Source organism: Gymnodraco acuticeps, unplaced genomic scaffold, assembly GCF_902827175.1.
Source record: "Gymnodraco acuticeps unplaced genomic scaffold, fGymAcu1.1, whole genome shotgun sequence".
Taxonomy (NCBI): Eukaryota; Metazoa; Chordata; class Actinopteri; order Perciformes; family Bathydraconidae; genus Gymnodraco; species Gymnodraco acuticeps.
The window spans coordinates 57-17,732 of record NW_022990761.1 but is presented as its reverse complement, the minus strand read 5'-3'; the positions used below and the strand labels follow the sequence as shown (position 1 = coordinate 17,732).

The following is a 17,676-nucleotide window of genomic DNA, read 5'->3' as shown; positions in this document are numbered from 1 at the left end:
TGAAGATGGAGCTGATATTCTATTCATGTTCACGTTCACACAGTCGCTGATTTTTGCCGGCCGTCTTTCCTGCGACGGCAGCTTTTCTGTATTTCCTTTCTCCTGTAATATGACTTGATCGCTTTAAACTCCGCACACTGAGCTCTGATTGGTCAGCAGGCGGTGCTTTCAGTGAGTTGAGCTCTTATCCTGCAACCTAACCTGCTCCGGGGCAGGTTAGCCGTTCAGCATCAGTTACCATGGAGATCTAGCCGCTAAAAAGAGAACCAGCGTCGTAGGACCGGAAAGCCGGAGTTTTCCCTGAATTTAGCCGCTAAGCGAAAATCCTGCTTCGTAGTATACCCCCCAGGTGTTGGTGCAGTCTCACCTGCTTGTTGACAGAGAAGCCGATGGAAACAGCAACAAAAGGGAATCTACAGAGCAGAGGATCAGTGAGTCACACAGGTGAATCAATACACACCCTCCACAGCTAACACGGAGTTAAACCCAGGCAGGAAGTAGATTTTAAACCCAGGCAGGAAGTAGATTTAAACCCAGGCAGGAAGTAGATTTAAACTCACGCGTGCACGAAGTTGGTGGTCCCGTCGATGGGGGTCGATGATCCAGGTGGGCTCATCAGTCAGGGACACAGGGCTCACCTGCAGCTACTGACTCCTCCCCTATGAACCTACACAACCACACACACTCTATAAACAAACTGTGAGGGGGTGGGGGCTTGGCATGTGAAGGGGCGGGGCTTCTCACCTGTGCGTTGGAACTTGTCCCTCACTGATTGGATGATCAGCTGCTCCACCTGCTGGTCAGTCTGAGTCACCAAATCCACCGAGCAGCTCTTCGTCATCACAGAGCGCTCCACCTGCAGCGCAGCACACACCACCTACAAACACACACACACACACACACACACACACACACACACACACACACAGTTATTTTTCATCTGTAGTCCTGACAGATTTTGTTAGTCAATCTGAAGATACATTTCATTTTAAACAAGTAAATATAATCAAATAAAAACATGCAACATACAGGACTGGAATACTTAGGTGACCACTGAAACACACACACGCACGCACGCACGCACACACACACACACACACACACACACACACACACACACACACACACACAACACACACACACACACACACACACACACACACACCACACACACACACACACACACACACACACACAACCACACACACACACACACTCATCACACACACACACACACAACACACCACCTCCCCCTCTCTCCTCGCGTGTTTTCTCTGCCAGCTCCATGGCTTCTTTCCAGGCGTCGGCCATGTTGAAGTCTTCTGGAGGAGAAACAGAAGAGTCACTTTCAAACAAAGGTCAAAGGTGTGTTTACAACCTCAGGAGGTTCATACACTATATCTTCTGATGTTCTTAGAGGTCCCGTGTCCTGCCCTTCTCTGGTTCTGACCCGTCCCCTTGTGTTCTGTAGCTTCTTGACCCATCCCCTTGTGTTCTGTAGCTTCGGACCTGTCCCCCTTGTGTTCTGTAGCTTCTCTGACCCCTCCCCTTGTGTTCTGTAGCTTCTTGACCCCGTCCCCTTGTTTCTGTACGCTTCTGACCCGTCCCTTGTGGTTCTGTAGCTTCTGACCCGTCCCTTGTGGTTCTGTAGCTTCTGACCCGTCCCCTTGTGTTCTGTAGCTTCTGACCCGTCCCCTTGTGTTCTGTAGCTTCTGACCCGGCCCCTTGTGTTCTGTAGCTTCTGACCCGTCCCCTTGTGTTCTGTAGCTTCTGACCCGTCCCCTTGTGTTCTGTAGCTTCTGACCCGTCCCCTTGTGTTCTGTAGCTTCTGCATGTGAACGCTCTGCAGAGTCCAAACCCTCAAAGTGCTCCCTGTAGGGAGCAACACTCTGACTCAGAGAAGACCTGTCTGCCCCAGAACGCCTCGCTGGAGATCTCTCTTTCTCCATTGTTTGCTTCTTAGTGACGTAACGCTGCGGACCCCAGCAATGACAAACAGATGAGAATGCTGCGTGGGGTCTGGGGGCCGTGTTGGGGGACGTTGGGGGGCTCGAGGAGCAGACACTGTGAGCTGGATTACTGGTGTGGTTTCCTGGTTTGACTGCGTGGGGTCAGCGAGACACACACACACCACACACACACACACACACACCACACACACACGCACACAACCACACACACACGCACACACACACACACCCGGAGCCTGGCATCACTAACCCAGCTCACACTGTCCGCTCCTGTGGAGCTCCAACAAAACCGTGTAGGACAGAGATGAATACACAGACTACACAGAGATGCTGTGAGAACCAATGTGAGTTTGGAACATTGAACAATGTACATCTATTCCAGTCGACCTCAACGATGGAACTATGATCAGGAGAAAATGGGACCTTTAATATCTTCTGATGTTAAAACACCATCTGTACTTTGGAAGTTATTCTGCTGAAAGTAGTTCCACAGTTTATGACTGTCTTTAATAAACATTACATTACATCACATTTTAGCTGAGAGGGTTAGGGTACTAGGTTACTAGGTTACTCAACAGGTTTAGGTAAGCCAGTCCTTTATTAGTATAGAAGTGCTTTGTTAGTAATTCTATGCTTTGTTAATAAAGTAATAACTACTGTCTTTATTTAAAGACAGTAGTTATTACTGTAACCCTATTAATCCTGTGGAAAGGATGTTGCACCAGGACCTGTGGTCCTAATGACAATGTGATTAATACACCTTTAAAGCATGTTTGAATATATACACAGTGATAGGTTAAGGACTAACACATTTATCATAAATACATTTATATTTCATTTTAAAATATGACGGATTAATACGTGGGGGGGGGGGGTTGAGAGGGGGGGGGATACGTTTCAGTTTCAACCTCATGCAGAATATGTTTTTCCGTTGTCCCGTTCATAAAGAGCAAAACAACTCCATTTTGATTTCTCCTATCCTCACCCCTTAACCCCGTGACGTCACACAGAGGAGAGGAGCAGATTTCTGGAGAATTCCCCGCGACCCGTATCTCACCTGGTACTCCTCTTCTTCCTCCTCTTCTTCCTCCTCTTCTTCCTCCTCTTCTTCCTCCTCTTCTTACTCCTCTTCTTCCTTTTCTGCTACTGCTTCTTCTTGGTACGGTCTAATGGCGGGTGGCAGCGTTTAAAGGAGCATTACCGCCCCCTGCTGATAGGAGTGTGGAGCACAATGACCAGACTCAGGTGTACCTCCAGGTGGGTTCACAGTGACGTGGTGTCGTGGTGCAGACATACAATAAGACAAACTATTTTAAGAAAACTATAATAACATTACAAAATAAGGAAAAATATAGTTAAAATAAAACAGTAATTACATTGAATTGATTTGAAATGATCTTCATTAGTTCAGTTAGATAATACAGAAGTGTCCCTGATCCATGTACGACGTCCGCTGGCGCATAAGAGGGATCCTATTAGAGATGTGAGAGCTGCTGTTTCTGCTCTGAGAACCCCCCTCCAGACCTGCACCTGGTTCCAATTCACTGAGACCCCCCTCCAGACCTGCACCTGGTTCCAATTCACAGAGACCCCCCTCCAGACCTGCACCTGGTTCCAATTCACTGAGACCCCCCCCCCCTCCAGACCTTGCACCTGGTTCCAATTCACTGAGACCCCCCCCCCCCTCCAGACCCTGCACCTGGTTTCCAATTCCCTGAGACCCCCCTCCAGACCTGCACCTGGTTCCAATTCACTGAGACCCCCCCCCCCCCCCTCCAGACCTGCACCTGGTTCCAATTCACTGAGACCCCCCTCCAGACCTGCACCTGGTTCCAATTCACTGAGACCCCCCCCCCCCTCCAGACCTGCACCTGGTTCCAATTCACTGAGACCCAACCTCCAGACCTGCACCTGGTTCCAATTCACTGAGACCCCCCCCCCCCTCCCAGACCTGCACCTGGTTCCAATTCACTGAGACCCCCCCCCCCCCTCCAGACCTGCACCTGGTTCCAATTCACTGAGACCCCCCTCCAGACCTCTGCACCTGGTTCCAATTCACTGAGACCCCCCCCCCCCTCCAGACCTGCACCTGGTTCCAATTCACTGAGACCCACCTCAGACCTCTGCACCTGGTTTCCAATTCACTGAGACCCCCCCCCCCCCTCCAGACCTGCACCTGGTTCCAATTCACTGAGACCCACCTCCAGACCTGCACCTGGTTCCAATTCACTGAGACCCCCCCCCCCCCCCCTCCAGACCTGCACCTGGTTCCAATTCACTGAGACCCCCCTCCAGACCTGCACCTGGTTCCAATTCACTGAGACCCCCCCCCTCTCCAGACCTGAACCTGGTTCCAATTCAGTAGGATTGTTATTCACGTCGGTGGTAATGATGTTCGTATACGCCAATCAGAATGCACCAAACTTAATGTGGAGTCGGTGTGTAGTTATGCTAAAACAATGTCGGACACCGTAATCTTCTCTGGTCCCCTCCCCAATCTGATCAATGATGACATGTATAGCCGCATGTCATCATTTCAGCGCTGGTTGTCTTGGTGGTGCCCAGCAAACAATGTGGGCTTGGTAAATAATTGGACAGCCTTCTGGGGAAAACCTGGTCTGATTAAGAGAGACGGCATTCATCCTACTTTGGAAGGTGCACATCTCATTTCGGCAAACATTTCAGGGCTTTGTGGACTTAATCCATGACAAACTGGAGTTGAGACCAGGAGGCGGAGTCGCAGTCTTACACGCTTCTCTGCGCTCTCTCCTAGGCAGTCATCCATAGGAATCCCCAACCCAATAAAATACCCAATATTAGCGGTGTGTGTGTCTGCCCAAGGACAAGTTAAGGTAAAACCTAATAGAGGTGTCATACATAATAACCTAATCAAAGTAAATGTAACAACTACTACAGTGCAACAAAACAGGAAGATTAAATGTGGTCTCTTAAACATAAGATCTCTAGCATCTAAAGCAATATTGGTAAATGATTTAATATCAGATTATAATATTGATATATGCTGTCTCACTGAAACTTGGTTGAGACATGAAGAATATGTCAGCATAAATGAGGCCACTCCACCCAGCCATATCAATACTCATATTGCCCGAGGCAGCGGGCCGAGGGAGGTGGAGTTGCAGCAATCTTTGACTCAAGTTTACTTATCAATACTAAACCAAAATTAAATGATACCTCCTTTGAAAGTCTCGTTTTTAGTCTTACGCATCCGACAAATCTTATTTGTTACAGTGTACCGTGCACCAGGTCCTTATTCAGAATTCTTATCTGAATTCTCTGAGTTTTTATCAACTTTGGTTCTTAAAACAGATAAAGTAATTATCGTAGGTGACTTAATATTCATGTTGACGATGATAAAAATAGCCTTACTGTTGCATTTAACTCTATATTAGATTCTGTTGGTTTCTGTCAGAGTGTAAATAAACCAACCCACTGCTATAATCACACTCTCGACCTTGTTCTGACTATGGTATTGAAATTGAGCAACTATTAGTCGAACCGCATAATCCTGCTTTATCCGACCATTTCTTAGTAACTTTTGAAGTGCTGTTACGAGACTACAAAGCATTAGTCAAAAGCTCCTGCAGCAGAAACCTATCTGTTAGTGCTATAGCCACATTTAAGGAAGAGATTCCACCAATACTTAACTCGATAGCATGTCTGCATGTAAGGGAGGAAACTTATACATTACATTACATTACATTGCATTTAGCTGAGGCTTTTATCCAAAGCGACTTACAATAAGTACATTCGACCAGGAAGACACAACCTTGAAGAAAACAGAATCATAAAGTACATCAGGTTTCATAGAGCCAAACATTTCAAGTGCTACTCAACTGGCTTTAGGTAAGCCAGTCCTTTATTAGTATATAAGTGATTTGTTAATAATTCTATCGCTCGAGGTGGAGTCGAAAGAGATGAGTTTTCAGTCAAAATGTACACCACCCCAAATTGATCATGTTGTTGATAGTGCTACAGATGCGCTGCGAATAAAATTAGACTCTGTTGCTCCTTTGAAAAAGAAGAAAATAAAACAACCTAGATTAGCTCCATGGCATAATGCCGAAACCCGCACAATAAAGCAAAAGTCGAGACAACTTGAAAGGATATGGCGTTCCACTAAACTTGAAGAATCTCGTTTAATTTGGCATATTACTCTCAATGAATATAAGAAAGCACTGCGTAAAGCGAGAGCAGCCTACTACTCTTCATTAATAGATGAGAATAAGAATAATGCAATATTTCTTTTCAGCACTGTAGCCAGGCTGACAGAGAGCCACAGCTCGATTGAGCCTTGTATTCCCATAGCACTCAGTAGTAATGATTTTATGTGCTTTTTTAACGATAAAATTGTTACTCTTAGAAACAAAATGAATGACCTCTTGCCTTTGACCAGTATAGTGTTATCAACAGCTCCCGGAAACGTAAGTTCTAATATTACACTAGATAGTAAACTAGAATGCTTTTCAGCCATAAACCTTGAACAATTAAATTAAATGATTCTCTCTTCTAAACCAACACGTTCTCACTCCCAACCCGTCACATGTTGACGGTCGGTCAGGGCCCCTCCCCGTCACTCTATTACGGACAGGGTACCCCTTGAGAGTCAGTTGTCAACGGGCAGGGCGTCCCATAGACCTTCATAGACCTCCCATAGCGTTGATAATAGACGCCATGAGAACGCTCCCCGATGGTCGGTTGCTATTGTCCATCCATCCATCCATCCATCCATCTTCTCCCGCTTTACCCGAGTGTCCAAAACATACGGCCTCAGGTCCGATGATACGATAACGAAATCGATCATGGACCTTCTGCCTAGGGTGCTCTGGTACCACGTACACTTATGAGCATCCTTATGTTCGAACATGGTGTTTGTTATGGCCAATCCATGACTAGCACAGAAGTCCAGTAACAAACCACCACTCCGGTTCAGATCAGGGGGGCCGTTCCTCCCAATCACGCCCCTCCAAGTGTCTCCATCATTGCCCACATGTGCGTTGAAGTCTCCCAGCAAGATTAAAGAGTCCCCTTCAGGAGCCCCATACAGGACTCTTTCCAGGGTCTCCAAGAAGGCCGTATACTCTGAACTGCTGTTGGGTGCATAAGCACACACAACAGTCAGAGTTTTCCCCCCTATAACTCGCAGGCGTAGGGAGGCGACCCTCTCGTCCACTGGGGTAAACTCCAACAACGAAGCACCTAACCGAGGACTTGTGAATATCCCCATACCCACCCGGCGCCTCACACCTTGAGCAACTCCGGAGAAGAATAGAGTCCAACCCCTATCCAGAAGTACGTTTCCAGAGCCGACGCTGTGCGTAGAGGTGAGCCCAACCAGATCCAATTGGTAACGCTCCACCTCCCGCACAAGCTCCGGCTCCTTCCCCCCCAGAGAGGTGACGTTCCACGTCCCCAAAGCCAGCTTCTGTCGCCCGGGTCTGGTCCGTCGAGACCCTCTGCTTTCACTGCCACCCTTCTGGCAGCGCACCCGACCCCATCGATGTTTCCCGTAGGTGGTGGGCCCGCGGGACGGAGAAGCGGAGGTGTTGCCCACGTTGCCTTTTCGGGCTGGGCCCGGCCGGGCTCCGTGGCAAGCCCGGCCACCAGACGCTCGCCGACGAGTCCTCCTTCTGGGCCTGGCTCCAGAAGGGGACCCCGGGCTTCCTCCGGGCCGGGTATCCTCACTTCTTGTGTCGTCTTTCATGAGGTATTTTAACCAATCTTAGTCTGGCTCCTTGCCTGAGACCAATTTGCCATGGGAGACCCTACCAAGAACACAAGGTTCCAGACAACACAGCTCCCAGGTTCATCAGGGCACACAAACCTCTCTACCACGGTAAGGTGCTGATTCTTCAGAGAGGTATTGTTGCTATTGTCAATATTAATATAATAATTATTAATTTTTTAATAGTCACACTCGATTTCGCCGATGTTCTTGTTGCCCCAGCTGGTCGACACCTCTTTTAGCAGAAACAAAGGCTACATTAATGTATTCAATCGATGTTAATCCATGTGTGTGGTTGTGGAATGAATGGACGTGCCGTTGTCCGTTACAAACTCTTCAACTACAACCCTAATTATATCTAAAAACACGTTAGAAGGCCTCACGAAATACTTTAATGTAAATTCAAATTTAAATGTGAAGGAATGTGTGTAATGTGGTGATTGACATTATTCACCCACGGATCTATGGGTTGGGGTATTGTTCCGCACGGATATTTTAGTTAACCGGACTTCCTGTTGATGTGAAATCCGAAAACATTTTTTAAAAATAAAATAATACTTTATTCCGAGTGTGCTTGCTTTTCTCTTTGGAGGTCATCACATAACAGCATTGTAACACGCGGTTCGGCTGCATTAAATATTACATATCTGCCGTAGTTCTGTATTTATAGAGCTCTGATGAGAAGACTTCGAGACAAACATGAGGAACTGCCGCCGAAACTGAATACGTGACGTGGATCATAAATATATCAGCAATTAAACAACATCTTCCATTTCTCTTCACAATATAAGTCTCCTTGCAGTATCAACACTCATTCAGCTGACTTTTATATTTGATCCAATCGGTATATTGGTATATTTACACCATAACGGTGCACAGCTGATAGAAAGGGACACCTGGTGGTTAAAGCATGTTATTGACATGTATTATTTGTATCATTAGATATTAATAGGAGACACAGACAGACACACTAATAAGGCTTTATTTAAACATTAAAGAATACTTTAGGTTAAGGTCTTATTTTGAATAAGAAAAAAGCTTTTGGAGTATAAATATTAAGCCTGACAAAGTACTAATATATTGCTTTCCTGCAATGTTAACTACTGTATGTGTAAGCACTTATTTTAACTGATATTATACATATGTATTATACTCTTATAAGATGTATGTATATAGTATAAGAAATGTGCAGAATACGACAGTTTAATGCTGGAGGTACACACATATTGATAGATGTCTTGTAATGCACTGTTGAAGAACTTGTGACCCAAGTTTTTCATCTCCAACCTTGTCAGGTATTGAACATTCAATAAATAAAGAACATTCTCGCCTACAAAGCCCTTAATGGGCAGGCGCCATCTTACCTTAAAGAACTCATTATACCCTACTGTCCTACTAGGGCATTGCGTTCCAAGAATGCAGGGTTGTTGGTTGTTCCTAGAGTCTCTAAAAGTACAATGGGAGCCAGAGCCTTTTCTTATCAAGCTCCACATTTGTGGAATCAGCTTCCAGTTTGTGTTCGGGCGGCAGACACCCTATCCGTTTTTAAGAGTGCGCTTAAGACCTTCCTTTTTGATAAAGCTTATAGTTAGGGCTGATTAGATTCAGCCCCTAGTCTTGCTGATATAGGCTTAGTTTGTCGGGGGACATCTTACTTCTTCCTTCTCTCTGTCTATACCTGTGTACTCTAATGTTCCCATTAACCCAGCTTCCCCAAATGTCTTTCTTTTTGGTGTCTGTATACGCCGGGATCCGGAGTCATGGATGATCCTGCGGTCCTGTGTCCTGGATCGCGAGCCCTGGATCTTGAGTCGTGGCTGTGGTCCTGGATCATAGGTCCTGGATGGATATCCTCGTGGATTCATCTTCCTATTATACACACATGCATTTCCAAACATTTGGACTACCTATGTTGCAAATGTATTATCTTTTCAATTTACACACGGCATCTATTGCACGTCTGTCCGTCCTGAGAGAGAGAGAGAGAGAGAGAGAGAGAGAGAGAGAGAGAGAGAGAGAGAGAGAGAGAGAGAGAGAGAGAGAGCAGCAGGGACCGTGTTGTTAGCATCTGGTTAGCTAGCTGCACTAACGGACATAAGGAGCTGAGTCCTCTCCTCTCAGACTGAGAGGAGAGGACTCTGAGTGTTTAGATAGTTCACTTTAGTTTTGCATTCACCCCTAATAGTTTGCTCTCTGGTGAGCACCAGACCACAGTTTGTTGCATTGTTTCTTTTTCCAGAAGGTTCAGTTTGCGTTCACACGGAAAAACTCAAACGGACTATAAACTTTAAACACAAGTCATGTGCTCGGAAATGCTGTTCAACCATTGGTCAGACATTAAGGGGGTAAAAACGCCTCCGCCATGGAGCATCGGCACTCTCTGAAGGTTGTTCTCATGCTGCTGTTAATCTGGAGATCAACAGACACTAGCGGCCCGGGCATATGATTATATCATCAGACAACGTTAAAAACATGATAACACAATGAGACGTTCTGCAGTCAGAGGGCGTTTCACCGACGACAGGTGCTCTGACGTTTATGTAGCTGACGGAGCATTTTTACTTTACACGACACTGTTCAACTCTTCATCCTGCTTCACTCTTTAACTTAACAACTGGATGTCTTGAAAGACTCTTTCGCTAAAGATTTTGAAGACATCCGCGTTCTTGTGACACATAAATACTACGCTTCCTATGTTTTGGTGCGGACTGCGTTCACACCAGCGATGAACCGCTCCAGAGTTCACTAGCAAGCGCTCCGAGACCACCTCTTTCAGCGGACCAGAGTCCGGTAGTTTAGTTCACTTCAGAGGTCTCGGACTGCGTTCACACCGACCCAAACAAACCGCACCAAGCGACTAAACGCACCAGGGTTCGATTCAACCGAGGGATTTGTAAAATATCCATAAAGAAAAAGAAAATCTGTTTCCAGTTGTGTTTCATCTGGGTGTTGAGAGAGGTATCCATAGATCTCTTCATGTTGCTCTCAAAGTGCACCAGATTGATGCTTTTAACTTCAATATTTAAAACAAATCTTCCCGGCGGAGCATGCCCCCGGACCCCCCTAGAGGAGGTGAGGACCCCCCTAGAGGAGGTGAGGTCCGCCCCCCACTCATAAAAAATAGCACTTTACCCCTGCCTATATGCCGTGAGCTGATTATCGAGCCTTCATTGTAACAGTCGCGGGTGTACTGTGTGTGCGTGTGGGGAGTGTTGCAGTAGAACATTCCACTGTAGCGCCGCGGCCGCCGCCACTGTGGGCTAAGCCCCGAATGTTTCCAGGTCCAGGCGACGCCCCTGGTTGAGACGCATTGAAGAGACGGATCTAGAACATTAAATCATCAGCAGTGACCCCACTGGTGATTTCTGAAGAGTTGACGTGTCTGAAAAACGATGGTTGTTACCAAGTGGCTGAATAGGAATACAGAAGTCGTGGAGGCCGTTGTACGTCATTACGCCGAACACGTAAACACTCCTCTAAGTTAGTTTCTGTTCTGCTTGAAAGCAAGTCCCTGCCTCCTGCAGACTGTTCAAACAAACGCTTCAACTCGTTCCATTTAGTTTCTGTGTGTTTGAATATGGATCTGAAGTTGGCGTGACGTTGAAGTCGTGCTGCTGGACTCGCCTGTAGCTCCTTTATAGCATCACGTTAGCATTTAGCTTCTGGACATTAGATTTATGATTCCAACATTATAAAAGTAGACATGTGGAGATTATCTGGAACAAAACGTGATCCGTCTCTTCAATGTGTCTCAACCACAGGCCTGATTTACAGCTATTTTCCAAAATCCTATGGAGAAATCTCATTCTGTTTTGTCGAAGGAACCGGAAGGAGTTTACTTCCGGGTTTTAGGACGTGTCACTGTGGCTCTCTATGTGCTCTAACAAAGCTTTATATTTCCCTTCCTCGACATATAATAATATATAATACTGAATCCCCCCAAACAGCAGCCCCCCCCCCTGCTGCCCCCTGTAGGTGAACACTGCCCCCTGCAGGTGAACACTGAACACTGCAGGTAAACACTGAACACTGCAGGTGAACACTGCCCCCTGCAGGTGAACACTGGACACTGCAGGTGAACACTGGACACTGCAGGTGAACACTGCCTCCTGCAGGTGAACACTGAACACTGCAGGTGAACACTGGACACTGCAGGTGAACACTGCCTCCTGCAGGTGAACACTGAACACTGCAGGTGAACACTGCCTCCTGCAGTTGAACACTGAACACTGCAGGTGAACACTGCCCCCTGCAGGTGAACACTGAACACTGCAGGTGAACACTGCCTCCTGCAGGTGAACACTGAACACTGCAGGTGAACACTGCCCCCTGCAGGTAAACACTGAACACTGCAGGTGAACACTGCCCCCTGCAGGTGAACACTGAACACTGCAGGTGAACACTGGACACTGCAGGTGAACACTGCCTCCTGCAGGTGAACACTGAACACTGCAGGTGAACACTGGACACTGCAGGTGAACACTGCCTCCTGCAGGTGAACACTGAACACTGCAGGTGAACACTGAACACTGCAGGTGAACACTGGACACTGCAGGTGAACACTGCCTCCTGCAGGTGAACACTGAACACTGCAGGTAAACACTGAACACTGCAGGTGAACACTGAACACTGCAGGTGAACACTGGACACAGCAGGTGAACACTGCCTCCTGCAGGTGAACACTGAACACTGCAGGTGAACACTGGACACTGCAGGTGAACACTGAACACTGCAGGTGAACACTGCCCCCTGCAGGTGAACACTGAACACTGCAGGTGAACACTGGACACTGCAGGTGAACACTGAACACTGCAGGTGAACACTGCCCCCTGCAGGTAAACACTGAACACTGCAGGTGAACACTGCCCCCTGCAGGTGAACACTGAACACTGCAGGTGAACACTGGACACTGCAGGTGAACACTGCCTCCTGCAGGTGAACACTGAACACTGCAGGTGAACACTGGACACTGCAGGTGAACACTGCCTCCTGCAGGTGAACACTGAACACTGCAGGTGAACACTGCCCCCTGCAGGTGAACACTGAACACTGCAGGTGAACACTGCCTCCTGCAGGTGAAACACTGAACACTGCCCCCTGCAGGTAAACACTGAACACTGCAGGTAAACACTGCCCCCTGCAGGTGAACACTGCAGGTGTTGAGTGTTCACCTGTCTGTCAAACCCACTCCTCAAATTCAGAATAAGAACAGGAAACACTTTGAAGATTCATTTAGTCATTTTTATTCATAAGGCCAAAATCACAGCATCAGTCCGCCGTTAACATCAGGTGATCATTACCTGTGCATGTTAACATCAGGTGATCATTACCTGTGCATGTCAACATCAGGTGATCATTACCTGTGCATGTTTACATCAGCTGATCATTACCTGTGCATGTTTACATCAGGTGATCATTACCTGTGCATGTTAACATCAGGTGATCATTACCTGTGCATGTTTACATCAGGTGATCATTACCTGTGCATGTTTACATCAGGTGATCATTACCTGTGCATGTTTACATCAGGTGATCATTACCTGTGCATGTTTATATCAGGTGATCATTACCTGTGCATGTTTACATCAGGTGATCATTACCTGTGCATGTTTACATCAGGTGATCATTACCTGTGCATGTTTACATCAGGTGATCATTACCTGTACAGTGTACATGTTTACATCAGGTGATCATTACCTGTGCATGTTTACATCATGTGATCATTACCTGTGCATGTTTACATCAGGTGATCATTACCTGTGCATGTTTACATCAGGTGATCATTACCTGTGCATGTTTACATCAGGTGATCATTACCTGTACATGTTTACATCAGGTGACAGGTGTATCACTGATCATTTCATGCATCATTTTCAGGAACGATTGATGTATTTCTTCAGTTTTAGCACTTCCTGTCAGCTGACCTACTCCCCCTTCACACCTGCGGCTCCGCAGACACACCTGGTTGGATCCTCGTCGTCACGGCGACAGGGGAACGCCTGGACCACCTGAGCGATGCTATTGGCCACCGAGGTGGAGCTGGCTGCGATCACTCTGCGTGACATCATGTCGAAGTCTGAGCCTGAGGAGAGACACGAGCCAATCAGAGGAGAGACACGAGCCAATCAGAGGAGAGACACAGACCAATCAGAGGAGAGACACAGACCAATCAGAGGAGAGACATGGACCAGGACCAATGAGAGGAGAGACACGGACCAGGACCAATGAGAGGAGGACAAAGGGACCAATGAGAGGAGAGATACGGACCAGGACCAATGAGAGGAGGACAAAGGGACCAATGAGAGGAGAGATACGGACCAGGACCAATGAGAGGAGGACACACGGAACAATGAGAGGAGGACACACGGACAAATGAGAGGAGGACACAGCCCCACAGGTACACACAGATCAATGAGCGGAGGACACGCCCCCACAGGTACACACAGACCAATGAGAGGAGGACACGCCCCTACAGGTACACACAGACCAATGAGAGGAGGACACGCCCCTACAGGTACACACAGACCAATGAGAGGAGGACACGCCCCGACAGGTACACACAGAATACACACCATCAGTATCCATGACGACGCCCCCCGCCTCCTGCACGATGATGGCGGAGGCGGCGATGTCCCAGCAGTGCATCCCGATGTGATAGTAGGCGTCAGCGCCGCCCGTCGCCACCTGACACATGTCGACCGCTGCCGTGCCCAGCGCACGCACCCTGCATCAACAACAACAACAACAACAACATGTTAATGAGACAACAACACCTGACACATGTCGACCGCCGCCATGCCCAGAGCACGCACCCTGCATCAACAACAACAACAACATGTTAATGAGACAACAACACCTGACACATGTCCACCGCCGCCGTGCCCAGCGCACGCACCCTGCATCAACAACAACAACATGTTAATGAGACAACAACACCTGACACATGTCCACCGCCGCCGTGCCCAGCGCACGCACCCTGCATCAACAACAACAACATGTTAATGAGACAACAACACCTGACACATGTCCACCGCCGCCGTGCCCAGCGCAGGCACCCTGCATCAACAACAACAACATGTTAATGAGACAACAACACCTGACACATGTCCACCGCCGCCGTGCCCAGCGCAGGCACCCTGCATCAACAACAACAACATGTTAATGAGACAACAACACCTGACACATGTCCACCGCCGCCGTGCCCAGCGCAGGCACCCTGCATCAACAACAACAACAACAACATGTTAATGAGACAACAACACCTGACACATGTCCACCGCCGCCATGCCCAGCGCAGGCACCCTGCATCAACAACAACAACAACAACATGTTAATGAGACAACAACACCTGACACATGTCCACCGCCGCCATGCCCAGCGCAGGCACCCTGCATCAACAACAACAACATGTTAATGAGACCACAACAACGACACCACAACAAAACATTAATGAGACGACAACAACACCACAACAACAACACGTCAATGAGACAACAACAACACGTCAATGAGACGACAACAGCACGGCAGAGACACAACAACAACTCGGTAAAGACACAACAACACCACAACAACAACACACACTGACCCATGGACGGGCAGCTGCAGCAGCCGGAGGATGTTGGAGGTCATGGTGGACAGAGCGAGGTCATCACGCTCTGCCCCGATCTCCGTCACCACCACACACTTCTTGACGTCTGATTGGACGACACACAACAAGTCACAAGCATGACAATTGACACGGCTTGGTTCCTCGTCATAACAACAACAACAACAACAACAACAACAAACCCCCCCAGAAACACTGTGTTTGTTTTCTGCCGTTCAGACAACGTCACCGAGCGTCAGCAGGTTAAACACACATCAGTTCTATGGCACTACAGGTGTGTGATGTTACAGGTGTGTGATGTCACAGGTGTGTGATGTCACAGGTGTGTGATGTCACAGGTGTGTGATGTCACAGGTGTGTGATGTTACAGGTGTGTGATGTCACAGGTGTGTGATGTCACAGGTGTGTGATGTCACAGGTGTGTGATGTTACAGGTGTGTGATGTCACAGGTGTGTGATGTCACAGGTGTGTGATGTCACAGGTGTGTGATGTCACAGGAGTGTGATGTCACAGGTGTGTGATGTCACAGGTGTGTGATGTCACAGGTGTGTGATGTTACAGGTGTGTGATGTCACAGGTGTGTGATGTCACAGGAGTGTGATGTCACAGGTGTGTGATGTCACAGGTGTGTGATGTCACAGGTGTGTGATGTCACAGGTGTGTGATGTCACAGGAGTGTGATGTCACAGGTGTGTGATGTCACAGGAGTGTGATGTCACAGGTGTGTGATGTCACAGGTGTGTGATGTCACAGGTGTGTGATGTCACAGGAGTGTGATGTCACAGGTGTGTGATGTCACAGGTGTGTGATGTCACAGGTGTGTGATGTTACAGGTGTGTGATGTCACAGGTGTGTGATGTTACATGTGTGTGATGTCACAGGTGTGTGATGTCACAGGAGTGTGATGTCACAGGTGTGTGATGTCACAGGTGTGTAATGTCACAGGTGTGTGATGTCACAGGTGTGTGATGTCACAGGTGTGTGATGTTACAGGTGTGTGATGTCACAGGTGTGTGATGTCACAGGTGTGTGATGTCACAGGTGTGTGATGTCACAGGTGTGTGATGTTACAGGTGTGTGATGTCACAGGTGTGTGATGTCACATGTGTGTGATGTCACAGGAGTGTGATGTCACAGGTGTGTGATGTTACATGTGTGTGATGTCACAGGTGTGTGATGTCACAGGAGTGTGATGTCACAGGTGTGTGATGTCACAGGTGTGTAATGTCACAGGTGTGTGATGTCACAGGTGTGTGATGTCACAGGTGTGTGATGTTACAGGTGTGTGATGTCACAGGTGTGTGATGTCACAGGTGTGTGATGTCACAGGTGTGTGATGTCACAGGTGTGTGATGTTACAGGTGTGTGATGTCACAGGTGTGTGATGTCACATGTGTGTGATGTCACAGGAGTGTGATGTCACAGGTGTGTGATGTTACAGGTGTGTGATGTCACAGGTGTGTGATGTCACAGGAGTGTGATGTCACAGGTGTGTGATGTCACAGGTGTGTGATGTCACAGGTGTGTGATGTCACAGGTGTGTGATGTTACATGTGTGTGATGTCACAGGTGTGTGATGTCACAGGAGTGTGATGTCACAGGTGTGTGATGTCACAGGAGTGTGATGTCACAGGAGTGTGATGTCACAGGTGTGTGATGTTACAGGTGTGTGATGTCACAGGTGTGTGATGTTACAGGTGTGTGATGTTACAGGTGTGTGATGTCACAGGTGTGTGATGTTACAGGTGTGTGATGTTACAGGTGTGTGATGTCACAGGTGTGTGATGTTACAGGTGTGTGATGTTACAGGTGTGTGATGTCACAGGTGTGTGATGTCACCTTCCTGTCCGGAGGCCTGCAGCTTCTCTCCGTTCAGGAATGCTCCTCTTCCTCTCTGAGCGTGAAACAGTTTGTCCTCCACACAGCTGTAAACGATCCCAAACTCTGTCTGACAATAACAACACCATATACAACATCAACAAGTACATCAACAACAACAACAACATCAACCCCCCCCCCCCCCCTCAGCTAACAGGTGTGTTTACCTGCTTGTTGATGGTGAAGGCGATGGAGATGGCAACAAAGGGAAACCTGTCAGGAAACAGGACACAGGAAAAAGGACACAGGACACAGGAAGCAGGAAACAGGACACAGGACACAGGAAACAGGACACAGGACACAGGAAGCAGGAAACAGGACACAGGACACAGGAAACAGGACACAGGACACAGGATACAGGATACAGGACACAGGACACAGGACACAGAACACAGGACACAGGACACAGGACACAGGATACAGGAAACAGGACACAGGAAACAGGACACAGGAAACAGGACATAAACAGGAC

General features: G+C 47.8%; 2 protein-coding genes across 2 annotated transcripts; both read right to left on the bottom strand.

Annotated features, from left to right (window-relative positions):
- Positions 1 to 367: 367 nt before the first annotated feature.
- Positions 368 to 1,039, bottom strand: LOC117556781 (inositol monophosphatase 1-like; the record flags this gene model as incomplete). Its single annotated transcript, XM_034232296.1, is given in 3 exon segments — positions 368 to 413; positions 561 to 667; positions 745 to 1,039. Coding segments are annotated over 2 exon segments (102 nt in total), but the record flags the coding sequence as incomplete, so codon positions are not given.
- An 11,896-nt stretch (positions 1,040 to 12,935) lies between these two features.
- Positions 12,936 to 17,417, bottom strand: LOC117556780 (inositol monophosphatase 1-like; the record flags this gene model as incomplete). The annotated part of the gene is given in 5 exon segments (XM_034232295.1): positions 12,936 to 13,798; positions 14,289 to 14,440; positions 15,305 to 15,413; positions 17,166 to 17,274; positions 17,372 to 17,417. Coding segments are annotated over 5 exon segments (574 nt in total), but the record flags the coding sequence as incomplete, so codon positions are not given.
- Between the last annotated feature and the right edge of the window lie 259 nt (positions 17,418 to 17,676).